We start from the raw sequence: 13,188 nt of genomic DNA, 5'->3' as shown, positions 1-13,188 counted from the left end.
TCCAGTGTGGATTTTCACGTTTCCAAAGGTATATTTTTATGGCGAAACTCATCCCACATTGATCACATGTGTATGGCTTCCTTCCAGTGTGGATGTTCATGTGTTCTTTAAGGTATACTTTTCGCGTGAAGCTCTTCCCACACTGATCACATGTGTTTGACTTTTCTCCACTATGGACTGTGAAGTGTAAGCCTTTGTTTGTTTGAGAAACTCTTTCTACACTGAGGGCAGGTGAAAGATGTTTTTCTTCTCTGTAAAATACTACTTTGTGAGGACCTTAAGCATTTTCCTCCAGCTTTGTCATGATGATGTTCCTCCTCAGCCTCACTCAGTTCTTCACTCTGCTGGTTTTCTTCCATTAGGTCTAATAAGAAAATAACAAAGATTCATTTTTATCCATCCCACCATTCTCCAATCCACAAATTTCATGTTTTTTTAGGTAAAAACTACTAAGATATTTTTTTGATCAACCACATGACTACATTTACCATAAAATTAACCAAAAATGAAAAATTAAATGAAAAAATTATTTAAATTAGCATTAGCATTGGAAGTGACATGATTTTGACACTTTCTAGATGTAATTTAACATTTTTACTGGATGAAAAGCAATTCACTAAATAATAAAAATATCAGATTCAGCTAATTAACTCTTTTTAAAATAAAACCAATCAAAATAACTCGTGTAAAATATTTAGAAAGGAAAATTTATGGGAGAAAAAGAATTAATTCAGAATCAATAAATTATGAATAATTCACTGCTATTGTGTGAATATGTAATCTATAAAAAAATGATTGTGATCAGATTATGACCATTTTAAAATGTACACTCTAAAACATAAAGGTGCTTTAAAAGGTTCCTCACAGCGATTCTATAGAAGAACCATTTTGGTTCCACAAAGAACCATTCAGTCAGAGGTTTTTTAAAGAACCATCTCTTTCTTATCTTTTTATCATCTGAAGAACCTTTCACAAAAGGTTCTTTGTGGTGAAAGTTCACCACAAAGAACCTTTTGTGAAACAGAAAGGTTCTTCAGATGTTGAAGGTTCTTTATGAACCCTTTTAGACAAAAAAATGTTCTTCTATGGCATTGTGAAGCCCCTTTATTTTTAAGAGTGTAATATAATTACAAGTACTTAATTTCTAGAATCTGATTAGTCCAGATTACTTGTAGTCAGTTACCTCCAATAACAGGTTATCTGTCACCTGAATAAGAAAAAAAGAATAAACGACAACCTCTTTGTTCTTCAGGATCTTCATGTTCCAATCTGCAGGAATCTGGAGCACTCATGTTCTCAGTGTTCTTTCACAAACTCTGACCTCTTCACTTGCAGACTGATGAAAATATCAAGTCGACAAAGAAATATAGAAAAATACATACAACTTATTATATTACCCAACAATATATTAATGCATTAATACAAACAAAATATGTAAAATATAAAATGTAAGAATAAGAATAATGCTGTTATTTGTTCCAACGAATTGTGCTGAGTGGCAGTTTCAGGTCATTTAAATACATCAGCATAACAAAAGAGGTGAAAATGTTTGGCAAGTGTATATTCATAAAACCAAGAGGCTTTTCAGCAGCTGTTAATATGAAACAAGCCTTACAGGAGCAGATCTTCTAAGTGTTTGTGGCACATCTCTGATGTCATGACGAAAACGCACCAGTGTGAACGTTTTGGCAAGATGCGAAATACGTATCGCCATGTTCGTTTCGTGACATTTATTTCCCTGAAACAAATGAACGTACATGTGGTACGTTTATGTGACGTTGATTTTCTACGTGTCAATCCAGTTCTGACTTGAAATGTTCGTTGAGTGGTGCTATTACTCGCACTTTTGACCAGCAGGCTTCACAAACTTGTGGTGTTTCGAGCGCTTCTAATCACTGAATCAATCGAATCATTTTGCGTAGCACTTGGTTCAACTGATGCGAAGCTTCGAAAAGGTTCGCTTCTCCCCTTTTTATATGTTTATATAAACTTCAGAATCATTTAGTATTATTTCTTAACTTTATTGCAGTTTGACACCCATCATAAAAAGTAATCTACTTCAACTCTTTTTTTTTTTTTTTTTTATTAATGCATATTAAACACTATTAAGCATTAAAAGAGAATTCGGTTCGTTTTTCTCATCACTAGCTACGAGGTCACGCTGACATATCGATCTGCTGTTGGTCAGACAGTTTCACGTGATGAGAATTCGCAGGTCAGAGTTCACCGACCTTGAACTTCGGAGCTCAGCCAAACGCCAAACTTTTTGCTCGCGCTTGCTTTCTGAATGGAAGTTAAATGGAACGGAAAGTGCGGTGTTACCGACTGGGGGAATCTTCTCTCCACTGCAGACTACACGATGATTGTGAAGAAGAGAGGAAAGACGCTCGACTAAACGATGTGGCTGCTACCATGAGTACACAAAGCGATGTGCGTTGCTGGTCTACTAGAGACCAGCAACTCACGGATTCGGTTTCGCCGGTTTAATGGAAGAAGAGCCACCGCTCCTGGCTTGTGGTGAGTGAGAAACTGTTACACAACAACAACAGCAGCAGCAGCAGCAGCAAAAGAAGTAGTAGTAGTGATGGGAGCAATTTAGGCCTTCAGGTTAAGCCAGGATTTGGTCATACCTCAGTTAGGACATTTGAGTATCTTTTACAACATTACTGGTGGGCGTCTTCATACACAACAATGGCACTGAGATGTTTTAAGATATGCTAATGCAAGTTTCTTTCAGTTAAAACAGCCTAGACATGCATTTTTTATTTTTTATGCCTTGTCTGTGAATCCGAGGTATAGAGTAGCAAATAATAGAATATTTATGATAAAAATGAATTTAAAATAACACAGTAACAATAATAAAACAGATATTTACCATATGAATTTAAAATTATGTTAGTAATACAGTTGATTAATATTAAATGTATAATAAAGTAAATACACAAAATAATTAGTTAAGATGATCCATTAAATATTACCAATAAAATAATATAATATATAATAATAACATGAAAATGACAGTGATTATAATATTATACAATAAATACAATATGAATTAACACAACATAATAAATAACCACAATAGAATATATATAGATATGGAAGGAAAAAAATTAATGGCATTAAAAATAAACGCTAGTAGTAAAAAAAAAAAAAAAAAACTGCCTACTGGCCAACAACTCAGAGATTTGTTAGTCTTCACATCGCAGCTCCTCTTATCACAGAGCTCTGTGGGTGATGGATTGGTCTCTGTAGTCAGTTTCTTGTGATATTGCTGTCTTGGATGGCGGTGGATAGCGTTGGGTGGTGCGGTGTTGTCCCATCACACCATATCTATGGGAATGAGCCACGGCGTCAAGTGGTGTGACTGTCTCACTTGCCCATCGTTCACCTGAAGCACTCTTACCATAGCGAGACGCTGCTCTAAATTCTTGCACTGACAGTGACAGATCAATAGTGAGGCTTCGCTCGGTGGGTGACGGATGGTGTCAAAGACAGCTTCTCACGAGATTGATGACTACAAAAATTCCTGGTTGCCCCCTTGATACAAAACAATGGCAGTGACACATTTTAAGACATGCCAGTGCAAAGGTCTTTCAGTTAAAACATCGTTTTAGTTTCAGTTACAACGATTCGTTTGTATATGTCTATGACAGGGTTGACATATCTTATGGTTTATGCTTAGAATAATGACCCATAATTATATATTAAAAAAAAAAATGTGTGGGAGCACAGCTAATATGTTTCTATAGTACTTGAGTGTCTACTATTTATGACATGACATAAAGCGAATGGGAAATTAAGACCAAGTTTTGAATATTGTGAGGGTTAAAAGGCACTCTATGGTGATATTGACCCATGTGTTGTTTTGTTTGCAGTTGTTTTCATCTTGCTGTGGCTGGAAGTCAGTTGTAGTTGTTTTTGTACTCATCTCTTCTTTTTTACTGTTGTTTTTCTTTCCTTCTGTGATTCTGCTTGTAACAGCGGGTGTTCATCGCTAATGCTTTGAGCAGAACGTTTACTACTAATTTTGCTGTATGGCTCTTGAATGGTCTTGGTTTGGTCTTGACCACACCTCTGATCTAGATTGGTCTTGGTCTACGTTCCACTTCACTTTTAGACACACATTTTGTGAACTTCCCTAAGAATTTCCCCTCAGGGTAATCCCCACTGCCATTTTGAAGTGTGTTTTAATTTACATTCACATTTAACAGTTGAGGTCAAAAGTTTACATACACCTTGCAGAATCTGCAAAATGTTAATTAGTTTACCAAAATAAGAGGGATCATACAAAATGCATGTTATTTTTTTTTTAATTAGTACTGACCTGAATAAGGTGTTTCACATGAAAGACATTTCCATATAGTCAACGAGAGAAAATTAGAGTTGAATTTATAAAAATGACCCCGTTCAGAAGTTTACATACACTTGATTCTTAATACTGTGTTGATGCTCACTGATGCTTCGGAAGGAAAAACGATGCATTAAGAGCCAGCGGTGTAAACTTCTGAATAGAATGAAGATGTGTGCATATTTGCCTAAATATTGTATTTTGTTCCCAGAAGATAAACTAAGTTAAATTTACCCTGATCTTCAAATTCCAAAAGTCCCGACCCCATATATATAACACATCTGTTGCCCCAAACACTAGTAATATTAACACACAACCTTTCATTGTTGTTTTTGAAAGTTGCTCAAAACAAGAAGTGGTTACTTTAGTTTCAGTAGTTGCAGTGTGTGTGTGTGTGTGTATAATGATAGCAATCTGAGACTAAACCTTCAGTCTGATAATATTCTGTGCAATTAAGCGTTTGTTGAGGGGCCAGTGATTCTGATCGTGTGGTCATATTTAGTGGAAACCTTCTCATACAGCAACAGCAACATGTTTTTTTTTTTTTTTTTGGTTTTTTTGTGCTCTGCTAAAGCCACTAAACTCTACCAGTCACTCAGATATGTTCCTGTGGTGCTTGTTGTTTTGTGTTATATGCGTTTGTGGTAAGTGTATTAAAAAATATTTTTAATATGCTTCTAATAAATGTGTATATTGATGAGTTTCTTGGCTGTCTGGTATCTCTCTTGGCTGTCATCATGCTATCGAGAATTTGTGTTGCATAGCGATACCTGCAAGATTTATGAATATGCAGTGAAAAATTATGCCTACAATCATATTATTATTAGAAATGAGAATAAAACATTTCTTATCCAACACTTCCTTTTTTTAAAACTTATTAAATGTTTTTACCCATCAGCTCTGTTGGCTCTCAAGCCATAATTGTATTTAAATATTTGTATATAAATATGTTGCAGATGTTGAAGCAAATGGAATAATGATAATATCAGTTATGGAGGGAGACTCTGTCACTCTACACGCTGGTTTTACTAACATTCAGAGAAATGATGACATAACATGGGAGTTTGGTAAATCACGTATTGCTAAAGTCTATAAACAAAGCATCTCTACATATGCTGGTGCTGATGGGAGATTCAGAGATAGACTTACAATGCATCCGACTGGATCTCTGACAATCAAAAACGTCAGATTAACTGACTCTGGATATTATACGGTGTCTATTGGCAGATCCAGAAGGACTTCGCAAGAGATATTTAGAGTTATTGTCTGTGGTGAGTTAAATACAAGAGTCACATTGTCTTTTTCTCTTACATAAATTTTGTAGTCTCTTTAATTAGTTTGTTTTTGTTTTCAAAGCACCTGTTTTGACAACTTTCATCACAACAGTCACAGAAATTGAAGAGAGTCAATCTCCAAGTGATCAGGGTGAGTCCCATCTCATCATGCTTTCCAGATCTTCCTCATCTTTTCCAGCTCTGCTACCCGTACCTGAAATTATCAGGAACTCTTCACAATGTTCATCATCGTCAGGATCATCAGTGTCCACATGTTCACTACTGTGTTCAGTTTTGAATGTGAGTGATGCGACTCTCTCCTGGTACAAAGGAAACAGTTTATTGTCCAGCATCAGTGTGTCTGATCTCAGCATCAGTCTCTCTCTACCTCTGGAGGTGGAATATCAGGATAAAAACACCTACAGCTGTGTGATCAACAATCCCATCAGCAACCAGACTAAACATCTCAACATCACACAACTCTGTCCACCATATTCAGGTATATCGATGCATATCCTAGTTTTTTTTGTGAGTTTATAAGCATTTTATAAGGTATTGAGCACACTAATGATTTAGTGTTTTTACTTTCCTTCTCTTAGACTACACCCAGTGTTGTAGTTTTACGGAAGCTGTGATCCGATTGGTCGTCTCTGCTCTGGTGGTCTTGACTACTGTTGCTGTATTGGTTGATCACTTCAAATCCATGAAAGTGGAACAGAAAATGAATCAACAGTCAGGAAACAGTCAATCACCATCATAAATTGTATACTGATGCGGTCACTAGATGGCAAAGTTTAACAACTGTCCTTCAAGTCCTTAGACATTATGAACTAGGAGTTATAACTTTCTATATGGTATATATCAATATAAATTTGCATGTTAATTACATTTCAAACACTTACATTAAAGAAAGAGAAATGAGCAAAATGTATGTTGAAGGCATTCTTGTTGCAAATTTCTTTATTAAAGCATATCTGTCACACAATGGCTGTAGAAGTAAGCACTCGATGAAGGAGTAGAGTACAAAGTAATACAAAAAGGAAAATCCATGACCACGTAAGCACAAATAACAGCAGATCCCGGAACAAGGGAGAAAACAGGACTTAAATACTAGGTGTGGATTCATTTTAATTTTACTCTATCTATCTATGTAATCTAATCTATGTAATCTATCAAAAATAGTGTATTTTTAATGTTCTTTTTTCTAAGCTGTTTCCTACGTTTCTAATTTGCTATATATGTTCAGTTTCTGTTTTTGTTTACAAACTTTAAAGTTCCATTTACAAAATTTAAAGATTTTTATTTATTTATTTTTAATGGCAGAAATAGTAAAAGTACTTTTGGACGCATCTGAAAATGGTAATACAGCTGTTTTGTCTATGGTCTATGGGTTGTTTAATTTCTGCTCATTCTAAATCAGATAAAGTAGCACAGTAATGTTAGAATTATTTAAATTTATTAGTGAGGGAGCAATTACCTGTGTGAAGTCTGTGCAACATCACTCTACTACTCTTAGTTATTTATTTATTTAGATAGATAGATAGATAGATAGATAGATAGATAGATAGATAGATAGATAGATAGATATAAGAGGTTCTTTAAAGGGTCTTTACACACATTAACAGTTGTATTTAGAAGCATATCATACTGAAGAACCCTTGTGTTTAGGGTTCTTTATTCCTGCCTTTTTGTTTTTCAAATCTGTAACTGTCAAAACCAATCATCCAACTGTCAACAAACACTCAACAGGTAAATGATTTCATTCTTAAGTTGAAATGCATATTTAACTTTAAATCTTTTACTGGTTTCAAAACAAACGTGTTGTTTTGTCTTTTTAGTATTTTGTTTGTATGTAAGTGTGAGCAACTCTGTTCAGCTGAGGGTACTTCTGTCTTCTTCTCCACTAAGCAAAAGAGATATTGAATTTATAATCCAACACTATACTGAGCCTTCTAAATGACAGAGTAAACAATATCAGTTAAGTTCATTAAATATTATATAACTTGAAACAACTGAAATTGTGTTTATCTAGGATGCACTGTGGTACTAACACTCTGTGTGCTATAGAGGGCAGCATTTAACATCACTTCACAGAAAAGGACATGCTGTGATCATGGTGGATTGTGACAGTTTTCCATATAAATCTCATGGACTGATGGAAACTCACTATGACCTCTCTGCCATGTTTTGTAGAAACTGCTTTCATCTAGAAACTCATTCATTCATAAAAAAAAATATTTATTTTAATGCCATTTAGGGTGAGATTGTTGTCATTGAATACTCAAATATATTACATCAATTTTATTATATTTTATTATATATATATATATATATATATCAAATAGCAGCAACACACAAGTAAAAAAGGTTTTGTCTAATTTGAACAATATAAGAACACTTGGGTTGCAATATTGAAAAATGTTTGTTATTACTGCTCAGTGATACAATTGAGTTAAAATACAGAGTACACACTGTAAGGGTGGAAGAACAGCTTTGTAGGAGACAGACAAAAAAATCAGTCTCCACCCCCTTAGGAGTGAATGGATAAGGAAGCTGGTGTTCTTCATCAAATGTTTCACATTCATGTTAGGTGTTATTCAAAATGGCCACTATCTTTCTACTGATCAAGACCAGTTTTTTACCTAAAGATCCATTTTTATGGCTAGCACATGCCTATAGGCATTAGTGAATAATCAAGTAACACTAACTGAAGTATAATATCAAAGTAAGACAAGCTGGGATGAAGTGAAAGCAAAATTTATTTACATATTACACAAATTTATATATATATATGCATACATACACACATACATACATATTGTACATCATATGTACAACACTTTTTACATTACATACATTTATAAAAAATTTGTGTTGACTCATTTATATTGTTTTAAAGAAAAATAAAGAAAGGAACATGAGTAAAAAAAATTATACAAGAATGATAAAGTTGGATGTTGGAGTTGCAGGAGCTCACTGTTCCATTCCATTCTTAACTGGAGTACACCATGTGATCTGTTGCAACAATGTCCTGCAAGAAAACAGAAACACGATGAAAAATAAAGTGAGGGGTGAGGGTTTATACAAACAGAAATGTCACCGTTATCTTACCATAGTGTAAAATTGATGTGCACAGCATGGTGTTTCAGTGTAAATCTCTTGATTCTCAGCCTGTTTTTATAATTAGATAATTAGGCATTGATTTAAAAAAATACATTTTAATCACCAGTTTAAATTAAAATATGTTCATGTCTATATATTTTTGCATGTATTTACTTGCCTTCTTCTGTTTACAGTTTCTGTGGTAAATTAAACCTCCAACTCCAACGACGAACACCAGTGGTACTAAAAAACCAACTATTAACATGATGAGATGTGAATGCTCATCCAGTGCTGTAATGCACAGAGAAAACAGTTATTATCATTATACAGCTTAAATTAAAAAATAATGATGGAAGGTGTCACCTAACATGTTAATTTTCGATTTTTTCGAGAGACATTAACAACTGTTTACATTTTAAAGGAGGTTTGTTTGTTTGTTTGTTTTGTTTTTTTTGTGTTTGCTAGCCAGAAGCAGATGGTATTTATTTAAATAGTGGGGGAGCTGACAATGTAAAAGCATTTTATTTGCTAAACATTAGCGTATGATGAAAAATCATTCATTTTGCAGAATGGTCTGTAAACTTTAAATAGGTATATCTGCTAAAAGTCATTTTTCCTAAAAAAAGTAGCATATACTATAGATTAGCATCAAAGTTAATAGACAGAGACTAAATGCCACAAAACACAACAACTCTCATTTATTTGTAACAATAACAGGATAACAAACCGATTTAATACCTGCGCATGGCTGACAGAGTTCACTGGTGTCCAGATGTTTGGTCTGGTTGCTGATGGGATTGTTGATCACACAGCTGTAGGTGTTTTTATCCTGATATTCCACCTCCAGAGGTAGAGAGAGACTGATGCTGAGATCAGACACACTGATGCTGGACAATAAACTGTTTCCTTTGTACCAGGAGAGACTCACATCACTCACATTCACCACTGAACACAACAGTGAACAGTTCTGGTGTGATGATGATGATGAAGAGCATTGTGAAGAGTTACTGCTCATGACAGGAACAGGCAGTGGAGCTGGAAAGAAATATAAAAAACAATAAATGCTGCCATTAATTTTAAAAGCAGCGTCGGCTAGGGGTGTAATAATGTAGATGCATCTGAATATCACAATGTTACGTTTGGTGATGACACACTGATTCTTTAAAACACTATGAATATTTATCGATTTATATCAGTGGCTAGACAAAAGTGTTATTTCTGAACATAAACTGACAGGGAGAAGTGCAAAGCTGCACTGTTAATGTTAACATTAGCAAATATTGCTAACAGTATCACAATATATCTTACATACCACTGTATCATAATACATATCGCCAGATTTTTGCCAATCCAGCTATAGCCACAGCACTAGCGGTTTCAGACCAGCAGCCATAGGATGGAAGTGAGGGAGTAGAACTTAATCAGTCTTAATAGAGTTATGTTGCTGATACATGTGATATTTTTTTTCGTTCTTTTTTTTTTTTTTTTTTTCATAATATTTAACAGCAATACTTTTAAATAAAGTCACTTTTCATACATGCATAAGATATCATGATGTACAAACACAATGTTTTGTTGTTAGTTTATACTGCATAAACCTAATAACATTTTTTTTCAGTTTGAAAATATTAAAAATGATTAACTTTTTGTAAAGTGTTTTCCATTTGACTATTTCTTTCATGTTCATTTTACAAATAGCACTTAAAGAGAGACAGATTTGGCCATTTAATATTAAATGTTCTATATTTAATCAGATTAAAATCTTTGATGCTAAACCTAAAACATGAATTGAGTGAATTGAGTTGTCTTGTCTGGAATATTTATGTCATGATGTGGTGAACTAATTTAAATACTAAGCGTTTACAAATTTTGAATTGGTGCATGTCTTTTTTATTTTATTATTAAAGTATGAATTTGTTGTCATACTTTATTTTATAGATTATTTTCCAGTTCAATTACATTTCACATTGGGTGCTGGAAATTGGGCTTTGTGATGAAGTTACTGTGTGTTTATTAAAATTATGAGCGGTTTATGCTATTTTATTATTATACTATATTTTTGAAAATATATAGTTAGTTTTATATATATTTATATATATATATATATATATATATGTAAGAAACGTATGCTTCACTTGTTCAGGTGTTTTATTATTATTTTTAATGCAATTTTGAGTTTCATATAATTAAATACACAGAATATTTGACAATGAATCACATACTCTGTGTATTACTTGTAAAGACGTGAACATAAAGGAAATAATATTACATAATACAGTAAAATGGGAAACAAAAAATTTAATATAAAAAAAAAAAAAAAAATAGTTCAATTTCGTTCAACTAACAATTAAATATTGTGTTTGTGCCCATTACCTTTATAGGCTATGTTTTAAAATAATGCTTATGGTATAAAGTGATTTTAATTTAAAGTATTTCTGTTAAATATTGTAGATAGTGGTCCAATCAAAATCCATGTAAAAATAGCTGAAATCAAATAAAAGAAAAAAGATGTGAATAAGCTCCACCCCTTACCCCTTATAGCATAGCAATACTATTTACATTAAATGTTATGAAGGTGCTAAATGTATATACTCAGTGCAAAAACTATCTACTATTTTTTACACTTTTTACTTAGTGTAAACTCACGACTCGCAATCATAAAGTGAACAGCAACAAAATAGAGGCTGATAAACTGAAATGCCAAGACCTAACAAAATGATGAGTGTGTACAATATGTATTGAAACATTAAACTCACCATAAATATAAACCTTGAAATTCTTCTCTTTTGTCTTTGTGCTCATGATTTCTTTTATGCTTTTTTTTTTTTGTATTTCCTCAATCATAATACCTTAAGTATATGCCTTAAATATATTTAAATCATAATCAGTTTACTCACCATAGACTGTAACATTGAATCTCTTGTATGAAGTTCCTATGTTGCTGATAATCTGTAGTTTATAAAGTCCAGAGTGTTCAGTTCTGATGTTTCTGATGACCAGAGATCCAGTTTTACTGTCCATCTGTAGTCTGTCTCTAAACACCCCAATACCATCATAAGTTGATGGATGCATGTTTTGTCTGTAAATTTCAGCTATTCGAGTCTCTTTAGGTCCAAACACCCACAGTATCTGATCATCTCTCTGTATTTCAACATCAGTGTGTAGAGTGACAGAATCTCCCTCAGTGACTGACACTGGCTTCACTTCATTGTGAACACCAGACACACCTGAAACAGATTTGGAAAACATTTTTAGGACTTGTATGACTGAAAGAAATGTATACATATTTGCAAGATATTCTGCTCATACATTTGCTCATCAATTATTGGCTGCAGTTTGTAATTTAATCTGATTTTTAAAAAATCTGATCAGGAGTAGAAAATATGAATGAACACGTTTCTTAACGTTTTCCTTATGACAATGACATCTACTCTTTCATAATTGGTCCAACAAACTTTCCTTTATTATTCTGTGAAAGCTAGAATCTGCACACACAGGCATACATCTCCAAAATCCATTAAATAGCATTTAAAAAGCATCACATTCTAACCACTGTGTACAGACATCTAATAAGTAGGCTATATCTTTTAAAAAAGAAAATGTATTTTCTGTATGTAATTAATGTGATGAGCACAAGATTTTAGGCAAACATTACAAAAGCGTTCTTAGATATAACACTCCAATCAGTGTCAGAAATGATTTTTTCCACTAAGAGGCAATATTTACCCCCGGAATTGATTTCACATTTCATTTTAATCGCGTGAGCCGTAATACGTTGTTTAATTGTGTCTTGTATTTATGGGCATTTTTGCCACAAGCCTTTGTTAATTTCCGACCCTGTCTATCTGTGTTTAAAAAAACTTGAGTCTTTCCCTGTACTTAAAATGACACATGTTGATTTCAGACCAGGGATGCTGAAGGTTCTTTCAAAGCAGCGCAACAGTGAGTTCAGCAAAACGGCCAAAGCATTTCGTGGTGGTTCGGGTTTCCACTACAAATGTTGTGTGTCCAGATGAGGTTTCACTGACCACAGAACGATCCCGTATTAAATCACGAAAACGCATCTTAATTGTCATGTGCGTCAATTCATGTAGTCCCAAAAACAATAAGCAATTTTCAGTTTTACAAGTTTATATATGCACTGAACTTAAGTTATGAGGAAAAATATTGTCCGTTTTATTATTCGTACACACTCAAGCTAACTAAACGCTAAGCTGTAGTACGGTCATACATTTTAATACAAGTGATCAGCACCATGTTTTCTTTTAATCGTTAAAACATCGAGAAACAAGAACACAGTATAAAAAGTATAGTTTACCTTTCATGAGCGATAGACAGAGACAAAGGAAAGCTTTTCGCATCATATTCCTTAACTAGCGCTACCTTTTTGAAGACTCCCTGTTGACGTTTAGCAACCTGCTACATCTCACAACTAGTGAAGTCACCACTTCTTTCCCACAC

The 13,188-nt window shown here is 33.7% G+C and overlaps 1 protein-coding gene across 1 annotated transcript; it reads right to left on the bottom strand.

The window, feature by feature from the left end:
• Positions 1 to 8,617: 8,617 nt before the first annotated feature.
• LOC127153413 (SLAM family member 5-like) lies at positions 8,618 to 11,976 on the bottom strand. Its single transcript, XM_051094467.1, has 4 exons — positions 11,625 to 11,976; positions 9,466 to 9,762; positions 8,906 to 9,018; positions 8,618 to 8,656 (listed from the first exon to the last, which is right to left on the bottom strand). Exons 1-4 carry the CDS (start codon positions 11,974 to 11,976, stop codon positions 8,618 to 8,620), a joined length of 801 nt encoding a protein of 266 aa, XP_050950424.1.
• Positions 11,977 to 13,188: the final 1,212 nt, after the last annotated feature.

Source organism: Labeo rohita, chromosome 22 (genome assembly GCF_022985175.1).
Source record: "Labeo rohita strain BAU-BD-2019 chromosome 22, IGBB_LRoh.1.0, whole genome shotgun sequence".
Taxonomy (NCBI): Eukaryota; Metazoa; Chordata; class Actinopteri; order Cypriniformes; family Cyprinidae; genus Labeo; species Labeo rohita.
This window is presented reverse-complemented; position numbering and strand designations above follow the sequence as displayed.

Excerpts from the sequence above, each read along its gene's own strand:
- LOC127153413 (XM_051094467.1), bottom strand. The coding sequence starts at position 11,976 with ATGTTTTCCAAATCTGTTTCAGGTGTGTCTGGTGTTCACAATGAAGTG. Across the intron at positions 9,763-11,624 it reads ATTCAATGTTACAGTCTATG|CTCCACTGCCTGTTCCTGTC; the intron begins GTGAGTAAACTG and ends ATTTCTTTCCAG. Across the intron at positions 8,657-8,905 it reads GAAACTGTAAACAGAAGAAG|GACATTGTTGCAACAGATCA; the intron begins GCAAGTAAATAC and ends GTTTTCTTGCAG.